The sequence below is a fragment of the Carlito syrichta genome, unplaced genomic scaffold, assembly GCF_000164805.1.
Source record: "Carlito syrichta isolate Samal-C Ts95f unplaced genomic scaffold, Tarsius_syrichta-2.0.1 Scaffold301826, whole genome shotgun sequence".
NCBI lineage: Eukaryota > Metazoa > Chordata > Mammalia > Primates > Tarsiidae > Carlito > Carlito syrichta.
The window spans coordinates 150,220-164,130 of NW_007245922.1; the positions used below are offsets into that span (position 1 = coordinate 150,220).

The 13,911-nt window shown below is 36.9% G+C and overlaps 1 protein-coding gene across 5 annotated transcripts in view; it reads left to right on the forward strand.

The window, feature by feature from the left end:
• The window catches only part of OSBPL6 (oxysterol binding protein like 6), a 112,070-nt gene that overhangs the window by 66,089 nt on the left and 32,070 nt on the right, over positions 1-13,911 (forward strand). For 3 of the 5 annotated variants that reach the window (XM_008055335.1, XM_021711033.1, XM_021711032.1), the window contains 2 exons: positions 7,009-7,174; positions 12,475-12,608. In XM_008055335.1, coding sequence (XP_008053526.1) covers positions 7,009-7,174; positions 12,475-12,608 — 300 coding nt within the window. Of the gene's footprint in view, positions 1-1,809; positions 1,885-7,008; positions 7,175-12,474; positions 12,609-13,911 lie in introns of all 5 variants that reach the window. The other 2 variants (XM_008055334.1, XM_021711031.1) reach the window with 1 other exon arrangement.

Genomic DNA, 13,911 nt, shown 5'->3' on the forward strand with positions numbered 1-13,911 from the left:
GTCATATTTCTACTAGAAGCCATTGTATAGTTGGCCCCAGGAATCCATCGTGTAACTCATGAAGTCAACACTTGTCCTAGAAGATTCTGTGGGATTTAGAAAAGAAGCTTGTTGTCTTCCAAACTTGAAACTTTCTGGTTCTAATAAAAATCTTGGTATCATTATGTAGTGAGAACTTGGCTGTGTTTTGATTTGTTTTACTTTATTCTGTTTTTTTTAACTTTATTTTATTTTACTTTTTAAAAATTTTTTTGATTTATTGTAGAGATGAGGTCTCACCAAGTTTCCCAGGCTAGTCTCAAATCCATGGGCTCAGGCAATCTTCTCACCTCAGCCTTCCAAAGTGCTGAGATTACAGGTGTGAACCATCACGCCTGGCCTTGACTGTGTTTTAAATGAGGCAGAGGAAGGCAGGAAGATAATGATTTTAAAGGTTTGCTATAGAAGAAAGAGCTGTTAGATTTCCTATGTTGCTAATGGCATGAAATAAATAATAGATCCCTGGATATTGGGGGGAGGGGGATGAGGAAGAGTAGGTATGTAGTAGCAGATTAAATGATTTGAAGTCATTCCTGTGTAGCTGTCCTAGCCTAGATCTCACAGATGCTCAAATTTTACTAAAGGGTAAAAATAAGTCATTTTTTCTACATTAAATAAAAAGGATTATGTAGAAAATTTTCGTGGAAAACAGATTATGTTTGTGTATATGTATGACAAACACACATATGTATGCAGAAGATTTGTGAAGATGCAAGAGAAATAAGAATAAAATTTGGCAATTTTAAAGAGAATTGGAAATATAAGAATTCATTTAAAATGTCTTTCTGTCATTCCAAAAAGACTAAAGCAGTTCTGCTGTCTTTTCAATCTGGACTGTTAGTTGATTCTAAGAAAGTACCTCTCGTTTAATTGGAAATGAAATTATTGCTCAGAACCTTGAAGAGTTAGGGTTTGTCAGATGGAGGCAAAGTTGATTGGCTAGAAGGAAATATCATTATCTTTTAATCTCATCCACCAAAAAAAATGAACAATGAGGAGAAAAATAAAAGAAAGTTCTGAGATTTTTCTGGTTTATGCATAGGTGCCCATCACTAAATGAAACCTATGTTTTCAGTTTTTCATAGTTAATTTTTGTAGACATTGTCTCCACACACTGAGGAACTTGAAATTTTTGTGTTTTGTTTCCTATTCTATGGGTACTGTCCTCCTTCTTGGAAAATTCTTCAGTGTATAAATCTCAGCACAATTCTTAAAGTGGAGTCCCAGTGAGTGAGTAGGGAATTAAGTAGAGAGTTGAAGAACCCTAGTACCATTCCCTTATTTTTTTCCCCTAGTGAGAAATTATTAAAATACTGCCTGGCTGACAGGAGACTCTCATTACAACCTGTTCGTTTCAGCCTTCACACATCATTTAATCAGTTTTTCCTGAACTTATTTTTCCTTTGCTCCATTTATTGAATGCCTTTATATAACATGACATCACATGAACAAAATAGTACGCCTATTTCTCTTACCTTAAAATTGCAAGCTGTTCAGCTATTCATAACTTTCCATCTCTTTCTGGGGTGGGGGTTATATTCAGCAAATAGACTTAAGGTGGTTGAGCGATCTGCGATGATGAATATTGTTCACATTTCTCATGAATGCCCCTTTAAGCTATTTTCAATGCTAAAATTTAAGAAACGTCAACTGCAGTAAAAAGAAACTCTCCCTCTCCCTTGTCTGATTATCTTTCATCCCCCCACCTCCCACCCTGTCCCTCCCCCTCCTGTGTTTTCTTCCCCTTTCTGTTCTCCCATTCACTGTCAGGAAGGGCCACCTGCGAAGGGCCAGTTCAGCACTACACGGCGCCGGCAGAGGCTAGCAGCAGCAGTGGCTACAACAGTGAGTGGATTTCAATCTCAAGTGGAAGTTTAATAAGACTGAGAACCTGTCTGTGTACAAGGGTGATCCCCCAATCCTGATGGTGCCACCTGTGTGTGATGGCACTACACGTAGCCCACTCATGGCGGCATAGCTTTCGCATGTTCTCTGGCTGTCTGTGCATGGCAGGAGTCAAACACGGGTATTCTTTTTTGGCAATGGAGAACTTTTATATCATCCAGTTCTTTACTTTTGCTATCAGTGTAAGACATGATATAAATCAAGTTTGCAAAACTGAGTACAGCACTCCGTGATGTGGGATTTCCTTAAATGATATTGTTAATTTTGTTGCCTTGCTGATATTGGAACCTTTGCTAACTGATTTCTCTTTTTCTAAGAAAAGTCATGTTACTACAGACATACATTGTGCTTTTTTTTTTTGTGGCAGTGTGACTATTTGAAAAGGATGTGAGAATAAAGAAATGAGAGGGTAAGAAAAGGTGAATTTTGATGTCATCTCTAAATGGCTACCCAAATTACACTTAGCAAGGGAAAATTGTTTTCTGAAAAGAATAGTTACATATAAAAATCAGAAACTGTCATATTGAAATAGAAAAAAAAACCCCAGAGTTAAATGGTGTTTAATCCATATCTAGAGGTTGTTGTTGTTGTTGTTTCTAAAAGAAAATAGAATGGATATAAGGAGAGCAAATTAAGGTGGCAAATGAATAGTGAATTATCCATACAGAACATAAAATAGAATATCTAAACACAAGAACACTTTGCTGGATAAAAGTAAATTGGAATATTTGCTTAATCATGAGATCCTATTAACTTCTAAAAATACAGAGTACTGAGTTCATAACAATCATGAATGTTAATTCTTTGGCTATTAGATAATATTTCCTGAATTAGCAACAGTCTTGCTCTCACTAGACATGGAGTATATTTTAAGACCAGAATTGGTGAAAAATATGAAAAGGTTTTGATTGCATTATAGGAGAGTGGATGCTAGTGTGAGGATTGGTGGCTTTCTACTTTCTTCTTAATGATTAGTAATTGACTCTTGCTTTTTATCTAGGTGTTTAGCTAGACTGTTTGGGAAACCAACTTGCTTTTGATTATAAAATGAACCAGTGACTTGGAATTTATTAGGGAACTGACTCTTAAACTCAGTTTTATGAACATTTGAACAAACAAATTATTAAAATGGCTTTCATGGTCAATGTATATCTTGCTCATGTATTCAAATGCAGATGAATAAAGCCCATGGCACCAATGTGGTAACAGATTCTAACAATAGATAACGTGTATAATCAGTTAAATATTCTTACATGTAATTTTGTGTTTATAAAATTAAGAAATCTAAATGATTATTAGAAAGAAAACAACACCTCAGTATGAAAAGGAAAAGTCAGTCATTTTATGAAGCACCAATGTTTCTTTAAGTAATATACATCTAAGATAACATGCAGGGAAGTGATCATGTTTCTCCTAGTTTTTTTTTTTAATTGCAGATACATACAGCAAATATAATAAAACTGGAATTAATTTGGACAAAACGGGCCTATATTTTAAAAATTGAGCGCAGAAGAGAAAAAGCTTTTAAAGGAAGAAATCATCAGTGCCCACCTCCCATAGTAGCAGTATGACTACATATATAAAAGAAAAATGTAGATGCATGTAATGAGGGAAGCTACTGGCAATATTTAATATTGAGTTGAGGAATAACTAGGAGGAATGGCTACTCTAAGATTGGTAGCTTTGGCTGTATACCAAAATATAGTAACATCTAGCAGGACTACCCTCAGCTGGCTTTTTTGGCCTCTCACCCACATCTCAGTGACCTGATGCTGATGACTCAGTTCCCCTCTTTCTTATAGTGCAGCAATTCCCCTTAATTCCCAGTCCTTTCTCTTTTCAACACTAAAGTTATCTCACACATTTTGAGCCCACCGTATCCTACTAAGTGCCTTTCACCTAGAATCCTTCCAAGTTATTACCAGTCATTTGTTTTTCTTACTCACTCAGCTGACTGGGGTGAGGAACTGAAATTGCTCCCAAAGAAAAGTATTTCTGAGGAGATGTTTCAGAAATATATTCTTGTTGACCCTCAGCACTAGTACTCAAAGTGGCCAACTTGCAACATCAGCCAGACCCAACAGAACAGGAGATTGGGGAAAAGAGAAACGCCAGCCCCTTCTCATGGAAGAACACTGAGAGTCCCAAAGCTACAGTGCAGAATAGCAACAGCAGGAGACCTTTCACACTGGTTCAATAAGTCCTGTACGTTTAGTATCTGTCTTAGACCTACCGTGTGTACTTTCTGTCATGTCTACAGTTGCAGAATGTAAATGCCAGCAGCTCCATTATCAACTGATTTCACTTTTGACATCTCCATGGACAAGTGTTAAAAGTATCTCCTAACATCTCCATTTCAAACTGTGGCTACTGGTACCAGAATATTTCAAGATCAGGCTTCCTCCCTGTCATAGTACTTCAAGGAAGGCTTGGATTTCTTTCCTGAGCAGGGCAGAAACACCCAAATCCAGTCTTGAGGGTTCCTAGGTATAAACGTGGAAACCTTTAGGCAGCTCCCACTTCAACCATCACAGACAGAAATGAGTTACCACTTAGATTTTTGAATACCCAAATTGATGAATAAAAAAGTCAGAATCAGTAAGTCTCCAGGCTGAAGAGATATTCAGTTAGAGTGAGATTAAAATTAACTCTAATTAATTTGTATTCTCAATTTTACTTCATGAATTCCTCAATTAAAATGACCCATTCTACATACTTGCTTTTCAAAAGACGATACCAAAATAAACATTTTTCAGTCAGAAGTATATGAAAATTAGTTCTCAGTTTCCCAGGAAACTGGCTGATTGAGGTTTGAAGGAATCATTCTAAGTCCCTTTCTCTGTGGATAATATACAAAACTACTTTTACTGTTTTAATAGCCAATTTAAGCTTCCATTATGTTCAAAATATAAATCTATAACACATTTTTCTTCTCATCTGACTCTAACACTTAATAAAGAGATAATAATTTATCTCAGGGGCAAGTCTGGGTCCTTACTGGATTCTCTGGATTTTCACTGCATAATGACTGCCAGTGCAACCTCCTCCCCAACCCACTCAAGGTATAGACCCCTAAGCCATGTGAGTTCTTGGAGTGTTGAGAGCACCTCAGTGCAGATAAAACCATTTTCCACGGTCCTCAACACTGTTACCAAGCACCCACATTCCTTTTTCTTAATGCTCATCTAGTTCCAGGATATCAGGAAACTATATCCTTCAATCTGAAAAACTCCCTGGTCTACCTATTTCTTCCACTCACAGTCTCTCCCATGACCTCCTCATCTCCACCGACCTATCCATGAATTCTCTGCTTCCTTCCTACAGGACTATGGGCTGAGAGAGCTCTTTCTAGATGTAGCATCACCACAGTTAATGTCAGAACTTTTTTTTTTTCTATCTTTTTTCTATCTTCAAGCATTCTTCCACATAAATCCTATCCCTTTACAGGTATCCTACAAGGACCTCACTCATTGCTATCATAAAGTTACCTGGACAGGATTCAGCAAATATTTGAACCTCAATACTCTGTTATCTCAAGTGGCTTATTTGCCCTTTCTATGTCTCAGATCTAGAATAACCAGACATTTTGAGCCTGATAAAATCAGCACACTATTAACATCTCCCAGCCCAGTGTAGTCAAGGTACTCACAGAGAATGGGTAGAGTGCTTTGATAATTCCAGATACCAAATGCATTGGATAGCATATATTAGTATGCTTTGCTTACTGCCTTTAGCAGGGAAACTTCATGCTCACTTCCTTCTCCAGCAAGCCTTGGATATCTTTTGAGACAGATAACTCCCTACCAGGGCAATGTTACATCAGAAGGACCCTCTGTCCCAATTACCCTCCAGCTGCAGCTCAGGTCGGATTTTTTTTTTTTTTTTTTTCCTCTTTCCATCTCCTCCATCTGTCCCTCTTTATCCTCGGAGAGGGAGTATCCTTTCGCCTTCCCCCTTTCTCTCACCAAATCTGTTGGGAAGTTTAAGGCAAAAAATAAAAGCAGAAGTGGTTCATATATGTACATTAGACAGGGTATTGGTTCTTCTCCTTCAGCATATTTCCTGTAAGGGGGTATGAATTATCCTTACTACTGTATAAAATTTGACCTATGGTAAAATCTAAGAGTCTGGTTCTTGAACGCAATTGAATGAGCATCTATGCAGTAAAATTTAGGGAGAAACTGCTGGTAATCTGATTTGCAAGAGAAATTGGTATTTTCATTTTCCAGTAATGTTTGGTTGACAGCATTTATAATGCTTGGTAAAACCTTCTTAAAGGGGAAGGAAATGTGCTTTGCCTGCACTCATCACAAGTCTAGCCCATATCCAACCTGGACAGGGAAGTATCTCTAGCTGTTTGGGAAACTCTATAGTAATATGACTTTTTCTTCTTAATGCCTTTCACTATTGGCCTGTTCATAAGCCATGTTTATATATGTAACAGAATTATGTGTAACATACAAAGGTAAAACTATAGTGATGTATGTAATATGTTTCATTTGCTAATATATATGTTGATAAATCAATTCCAAAAATAATAGTAAGTCTCTTTAAGACACTACTGTATTTACAACTAAGCCTGCTTTGTGTTTTAGCTAATGACTGCAGAGCAAGTGAATCTTCCAATATATGCATCTTTTGAATTTTCACATGTTTAGTAAGATCCAGGCTCAGAGAAGTGAACATAAAAAGTCCAGACTTTGTAAGAAAAGGTCAGCTACACCACAGTTCAGACTGTTGTTTTCTGCCAGTCATTTTCTTAGGCACAAGCGTGGGTTCGGAGTTGAAGTTTATCTGGCACTGTATCTTTTTTCCTATCATTCTGTAGTAATTGCTCTCTGTAATGGTGAAACGCTGGTGAGCGCATGGCAGTTCTAAATCAACTATGGGAAATGAGACTCTCTTCCAACCCTGACTACCTGCTAAATAAATAAGTGCTGAGTGTCTCTGAGTGTGTCATCAGAGAGGAATCTATTATTTTGAAGATGAAGAGATCTTTTATATGTAGGAGAAGGTAGAGCAGTGCCCTGTTATTCTTTAATATTTTATGTCTTCCCCTTTCAGGTACCTTTCAGTGCTACCATGTCACCAGTTCGCTTGCATTCCTCCAACCCCAACCTTTGTGCAGATATTGAATTTCAGACTCCTCCTAGCCACCTCACTGACCCTCTGGAGAGTTCAACGGATTATACAAAGCTGCAAGAGGAATTTTGTCTAATTGCACAGAAAGGTAACAACAAATAGGATGTGTCCTTTAAAGAAACTCTCTCCTTTGATGAGAGATTGTCCTTTGTTCTCTTGTCTATGTGGTAATAGTAGAAAGATTAATGGTGTATATAGTGGTTGAAGTTCTATATACAAAGTGCAACAGAATGAGATGTCTGCCTGTTGGAAGAACCACATAACAGGTTTACAGTTTTGACTAAATAAAGAGAATATCATGAAGGGGGTAGACAAAAAGTTTATCCTAAGCAATGCGGCAAGATACTATTATTCAGCATCTTTTTTTCAATGTCTCTTAGTTATCATTTAATACACATTTATTGGTTATCCTTAGCAAGGAAAAAATAGATACTAAGTATTTCTCTTTTTTTATTCAATAGCACTTGTTTATTGTCCTTTACAATTTGTGGGTCAGGAATCCAGGCAGGGCTCAGCTAAGCACCTAAGCTCCAGTGCCACATGTCCTTGACTAAGCTCACTAGTATTCGACCACAGGCTCGACTGGGCTGAAAGACCCAAGGTGGCTTCCCTCCTGTGCCTGGAACATTACCAGGACAGCTGGAAGCTTGCATACCACTGGTCTTGAAGTAGTCACTGGTCAACACTCTTTCACTATTTTCTACCTGTCAGAGCATCATGGGCCGGTTCAGATTTGAGGCGAAGGGAAATCAATGCCCACTGAGTCTCTTTATGTTATATTTTCAGTAAGGCCTGTTGTACAAGTTAAATTATTGTACTTTTGTACAACAGTGTAAATTTACAGCCGGTAACTTCCACTTCAGAGGGCAGGGGATGCACAGGTAGAACGAGACAGCAAATATGTTTATTGAGTACATATAGCACAGCTGCTGAAAAAAGGAAACTGAAAGGCAGCCCCAGGAAAGCTTTGTGTATTTGGTTACAATTCTAAAGCTTTCAGAAAATCCAAGTTTCAACAGAGTTTTAAATCTTCTGTTGAAAAACACATCACAGCCGGGCTCGGTGGCTCAGCCTGTAATCCCGCACTTTTGGGAGGCTGAGGTGAGTGGATTGCCTGAGCCGGAGGGTTGGAGACCCGCCTGGGCAGCGAGACCTCATCTCTACAATAAATCAAAAAATCAGCCGGGCGTGGTAGCGCATGCCTGTAATTCCGGCTACTCCCAGCAGGTCGAGGCTGCGGTGGCCGGAAGTGGCCACTGCACTCCAGTCTGGGCGACCGAGTGAGACTCCAACTCAAAAAAAAAAACAAAAAAGAAAACACATCACATTAACCAAATGAAAGACAAAAAAACACATGATCAGGCCAGTCACAGTGGCTCACATCTGTAATCCTAGCACTTTGGGAGGCTGCAGAAGAAGGATCACTCAAGTCTAGGCGTTCAAGATTACAGTGAGTTATGAGGCCCTGTCTCTATAAAAAAATTTTTTTTTAATTGAGACGTGGTAGCACATGCCTGTAATCCTAGCTACTTGGAGGCAAAGGCAGGAAGATTGCTTGAGCCCAGGAGTTCAAGATTACAGTGAGCTATGATTGTGCCACTGTACTCCAGCCTGGTTCACAGAATGATACTTTGTCTCAAATACACACACACACACACACACACACACACAATCATATCATTTGATGCAGAAGAAGCATTTGACAAAGTTCAACATCCATACTTGATAAAAACTCTTAAAAGTTTAGATATAGAAGGAAAGTTTCTCAACATAAGAAAGACCATTTATGAAAAACCCACAACGAACATCCATAATCAGTGGGGAGAAACTGAAAACTTTTCCTTTAGTATAGGGAAAATGGTGTACTCCTCCCACGTCCATTCATTGTAGTCCTGGAAGTACTCAAGAGCAATTGGACAACAAAAAGAAACAAAAAGTATATAAATCAGAAAGGAAGAAAAAAATTATCTCTATTTACAGATGACATGATCCTATGTCTAGAAAACCCCTAAGGCTCTGCCAAGAAACTGTTAGATCTAATAAGTGAAATTCAGTAAATTTGCAAGATATAAAATTAACATTCAAAATTTCATGGCATTTCTATGCACAAATAACAACCTAACTAAAAAGAAATCAAGATAACAGTCCCATTTATGACAGCATCAAGAAATAAAATACTTAGGAATAAATTTAACCAAGAAGTTGAAACACCTATATACTGAAAACTATAAAACATTGATGAAAGAAATTGAAGAAGACACAAATATATGGAGAGTTATTCCATGCTCCTGGATCAAAAGAATTTATGTTAAAATGTTCATACAACCTAAAGCAATACATAGATTCAGCACAATTTCTATCAAAATCCCAATGGCATTCTTCAATAATAAAGGAAAAACAATCATGCAATTTACATGGAACCAAAAAAGATTTTGATAGCCAAAGGAATTCTGAGGGGAAATAAAGCAAAGTTGAAGGTATCACACTTCCTGATTTAAAATTATTTTACAGAACTATAGTTATCAAAACAGTGTGGTATTGGCATAAAAGCAACAGATAGACCACAGAGCAGAATAGAGAGCCCAGAAATAAATCCAAACATATATGACCAACTAATTTTTGACACAGGCACCAAAAAACACAATGAGGAAAGAATGGTTTCTTCAATAAATGATGCTGGGAAAACCAGATTTCCACATGCAAAAGAATGAAATTGGATCCTTATCTTACACTATACACAAAAATCAGCTCAAAACGGATAAAAGACTTAAATATAAGACCTGAAACCATCAACTCCTTGAAGAAAACATAGGGCAAAAGTTCCTTGACATTGTCTTTGGTGATGAACTTTGTACGTATCACACCAAAAACTCAGTCTGAAAAAGCAAAGATAAATAAATAGAACTACAGAAAAGAAAATAATCAACAAAATAAAAAAGACAACCTACAGATTGGGAAAAAATATTTGCAAACCATATGTCAGATAAGGGGTTAATATCAAGGATGTATAAAGAACTCATACAACTTAGTAACAAGAAACAGGAAAAACCTTTGCTTAAGGTCAGGAGTTTGAGCAACATAGTGAGGCCCTGTCTCTATAAAAAAATTTTTTTTAAATTGAGACATGGTAGCACATGCCTGTAATCCTAGCTACTTGGAGGCAAAGGCAGGAAGATTGCTTGAGCCCAGGAGTTCAAGATTACAGTGAGCTATGATTGTGCCACTGCACTCCAGTCTGTGTGACAGAGAAAGACCTTGCCTGTAAAATAAAATACAATAAAATAAATTTTAAAAAAGAAAATTTAACAACCTGATTTTTAAATGAACAAACGATCTGAATAGATACTTCTCCAAAGATGACATAAAACTGGCCAACAGATACATGAAAATGTGTTCAGCATCACTAATCAGGGAAATGCAAATCAAAACCTCAAGGAATACAACCTCATACCTGTTAGGATGGCCGTTATCTAAAAGACAAGAGGTAACAAGTGTTGCCAAGGATGTGAAGAAAAGGGAACCTTTGTACACTCTTGGTGGCAATGTAGATTGGTGCAGCCATTATGAAAAACAGCATAGAAATTCCTAAGAAATTAAAAATAGATCTAACATCTGATCCATATGATCTAGCAGTTTCTCTTCTGGGTATATATCCAAAGGAAATGAAATCATCACCTCATAAAGATGGTTGTACACCCATGTTCATTGCAGCATTATTCACAATAACTAAGATATGGAAACATCCTAGATACTCATCAGTGGGCCAATGAATAAAGAAATTTTCTATGGAATAACATACAATAGAATAGTATTCAACCTTAAATGAGATCCCACCATTTACAACAACATGGATGGACCTGAAGGACTTTATACTAAGTGAAATAAGCCAGACACACAGAAAGAAAAGTATTGCATGATCTCACCTATATGTGAAATCCTAAAAAAAAGGCAAATATATATAGACAAAATAAAACAGTGGTTATCAGGGTGGGGAGAAGATGTAGGTCAAAGGATATAAAGTAGCAAATATGAAGGAGAAATAAGTGGAAAGATCTGATGTACAACATGAGGACTATAATAGTATGTCATATTCAAGATTTTTAACAAAAGCAAATTATAGCTGTTCTTGCCACAGGAAGAAAAAAATGGGTAACTAAGTGAAATGACAGATATGTTAATTTGCTCTGCTGTGGTCATCATTTTACTAAATATATGTATCTTATATCATAAAATTGTGTACCTTAAATATACACAATAACATTTGTTTTTTTTAAAAGGCTACGTTGACACTGCATCTTTTCAACACACACATACAAATTCCCTGTCTTATGGGGATAAAAGAGAACTCTTCTGTGACTGTTGAGTAAACTCTTTGGAAAGCATTTATTATGTATTTTTAAATGAGTGGAAAGTTTGCTTTTAGAGCTATCAGCAAGGTTAATGCAACCCAGCTATCAAATTATTGCCTTTAAAATAATCTTTGCCTACAGAAATCTATAGACTGAATCCCTTGTGATCCTGCCATTTTTCACCTTTAATTCAGCCACTATTTACTGTTGAAGTTTCCCACTTCTTTTTAAAAAAATGACCTTTCTCAAATAAGGAAATACCTATTTTGGAATACCTATTTTAGAAGACTTTGCATATTCTAGAAACTGTTATTTTAAACATCAGAATTAGAAGTTCAGACTAAAAAAAAAAGTTGAAACTTTTTGAAGCTCAAATTAATGACTGCCTCAGATTTTACTAATGTTAAGTTGTCAGCTATGTAGGAAATTGGGAGATGGGGTATTAGTTTTATTGATGCTTTTAAATTGAAGCACTTTGACATTAAGATACTTCTGGCTGGAAATAATGCAAGTGCTGTTCTTAAGGCCAAATCATTTCCTACAAGCAAGAAAACTAATCAGAATGTCTAGATAGCTGCCTATTTTGTGTTGGCAATACTCATAAAATGCTCTTTTTTGAGCACATGCGTTTGGAAAATAATTTTTTGGTTAGTTCTAAATGATTTATATGAGCCTCATGCTACACAGAGCTGCTCAAGTATTGTCATCAAATATGGCAAGTAAAACTTATTTTCTTTTCCTTCTAGGAATTATAAATTAATTTCTAAATATTGATATTTAGAATTAATGTCGATGTTTTATATGCTGCTTCCATCTGGTGTGAAATACCAAAATTTTCATGCTGACTAATTCCCTTTGCCATATTTACATTGTGTTTAGATATTCTCGTAGATCCTTGTTGTAGCTGATTGTTTAATTAGACTGTAATATAGCCTTTCCAGAAAGTGTCTGCATATGAGTTAAAGTCTTGAGAATTTTATAATTTCATGTTCTTCCTGGACACATCTGTTACTTGTTTCTCACTTTTCTCCCCGCCCAGTGCACTCTCTTTTGAAGTCTGCATTTAACAGCATAGCTATAGAGAAGGAGAAGCTGAAGCAGATGGTTGCTGAGCAAGACCTTGGTAAAGGCCACAACACACAAATGGCGCGGCTCCGACAGTCACTGTCTCAGGTAGAGGATAGCGTGCATTTGCATGTGCATGACACAGCCCCAACCCTGTAAGACATCTGAAAATGGGGGTATGAAGGGAGGCAGTCAGTCATGGGGATGATGCACTCCTCTGAAATTCTTCTAAGACATTGCAATTTCAGTATTAAATTGTGTTACTATACTTTTCTTCCCCCCAAATGTCAAGGTAAGGGTGAAAATAAGCCAAACTTGCTTACAAGCATATCATTATTTTGACTAATTGAACCCTTAATGCCTCTCTAAGGTCATTGATATGATCTACACATCTAAATATGTTCTGGAATATATTCAGCCCAATGGTAAATAGAAAAAAAAATCCACTAGATCTTCCACACTTAATATTTTTCCCACTTATAATACATCTTTATCTGATGAAAATTATCAATTACCATTATCCATTTTTTCCTCTTCTGATGTGCACACTTGGAGTTTTCTTCTTGAAGCTAGACTTTTATGTCCATATATATTATGCAATTGATCTTATTAATACTAGTCAAATCCCTATGTGTGTATATATATACATATATGTATATATCAGATTTGAAATTTCTGATAAAAACCCTTTCTAGCTGTGCTTATGCCTTTTTACACTGAGTGCTTCCTTCAAAGTCATTATTTTCTTTAGTTAGTCTATAAATGCACTTATTTTAATTCCTTTGAGAATTCAATGTTTTTATGTAATTTTATGTGAGAACTCAGTGTTTTTATAAAATATTGTTCACTTCCTGGTGCCTTGGACCAGAGTGAAGGAGCAAGCAAATCCTGGGTAAGTGGTTCTCCATGTGGACCAGATCCTGCTTGAATAATGTCCCTCAGTCCCCCAAAACTAGACTTAAACTGTATCCATGTTTTTATGTCCCTGAACTGTCAGTGTATCTTCAGTGTTGAGATTCTGTCGTGCGGTGCTGTTATCTGGACCACACTTTCTGCATTTACTGAAAACACTGTCAGTTGAGGGGCTAATGCTGCTTGCAGTGCAAAACCAGGGGCCTCCAGAGCATGAGTGACAAAAGCGGCTACTATTGTGCCAGGCTGCAGAGGGCTTTATTCATAAGGACACTTGAATGGTTTTCTCTGGATACTTTCTATGTCATGGATATGTTGAACACTCAGTTGATGTTAACCAGTCTTCCAAATCGTTATTCTGAAAGTATCCTGCATCAGAAAGATCAAAGTAATAGTTGAGCAAACATTTAAATGTCATCTTGTAGCCGGGTTCAGTGGCTCAGTCTGTAATCCCGCGCCTTTGGGAAGCTGAGGTGAGTGAATTGCCTGAGCCCGCGGG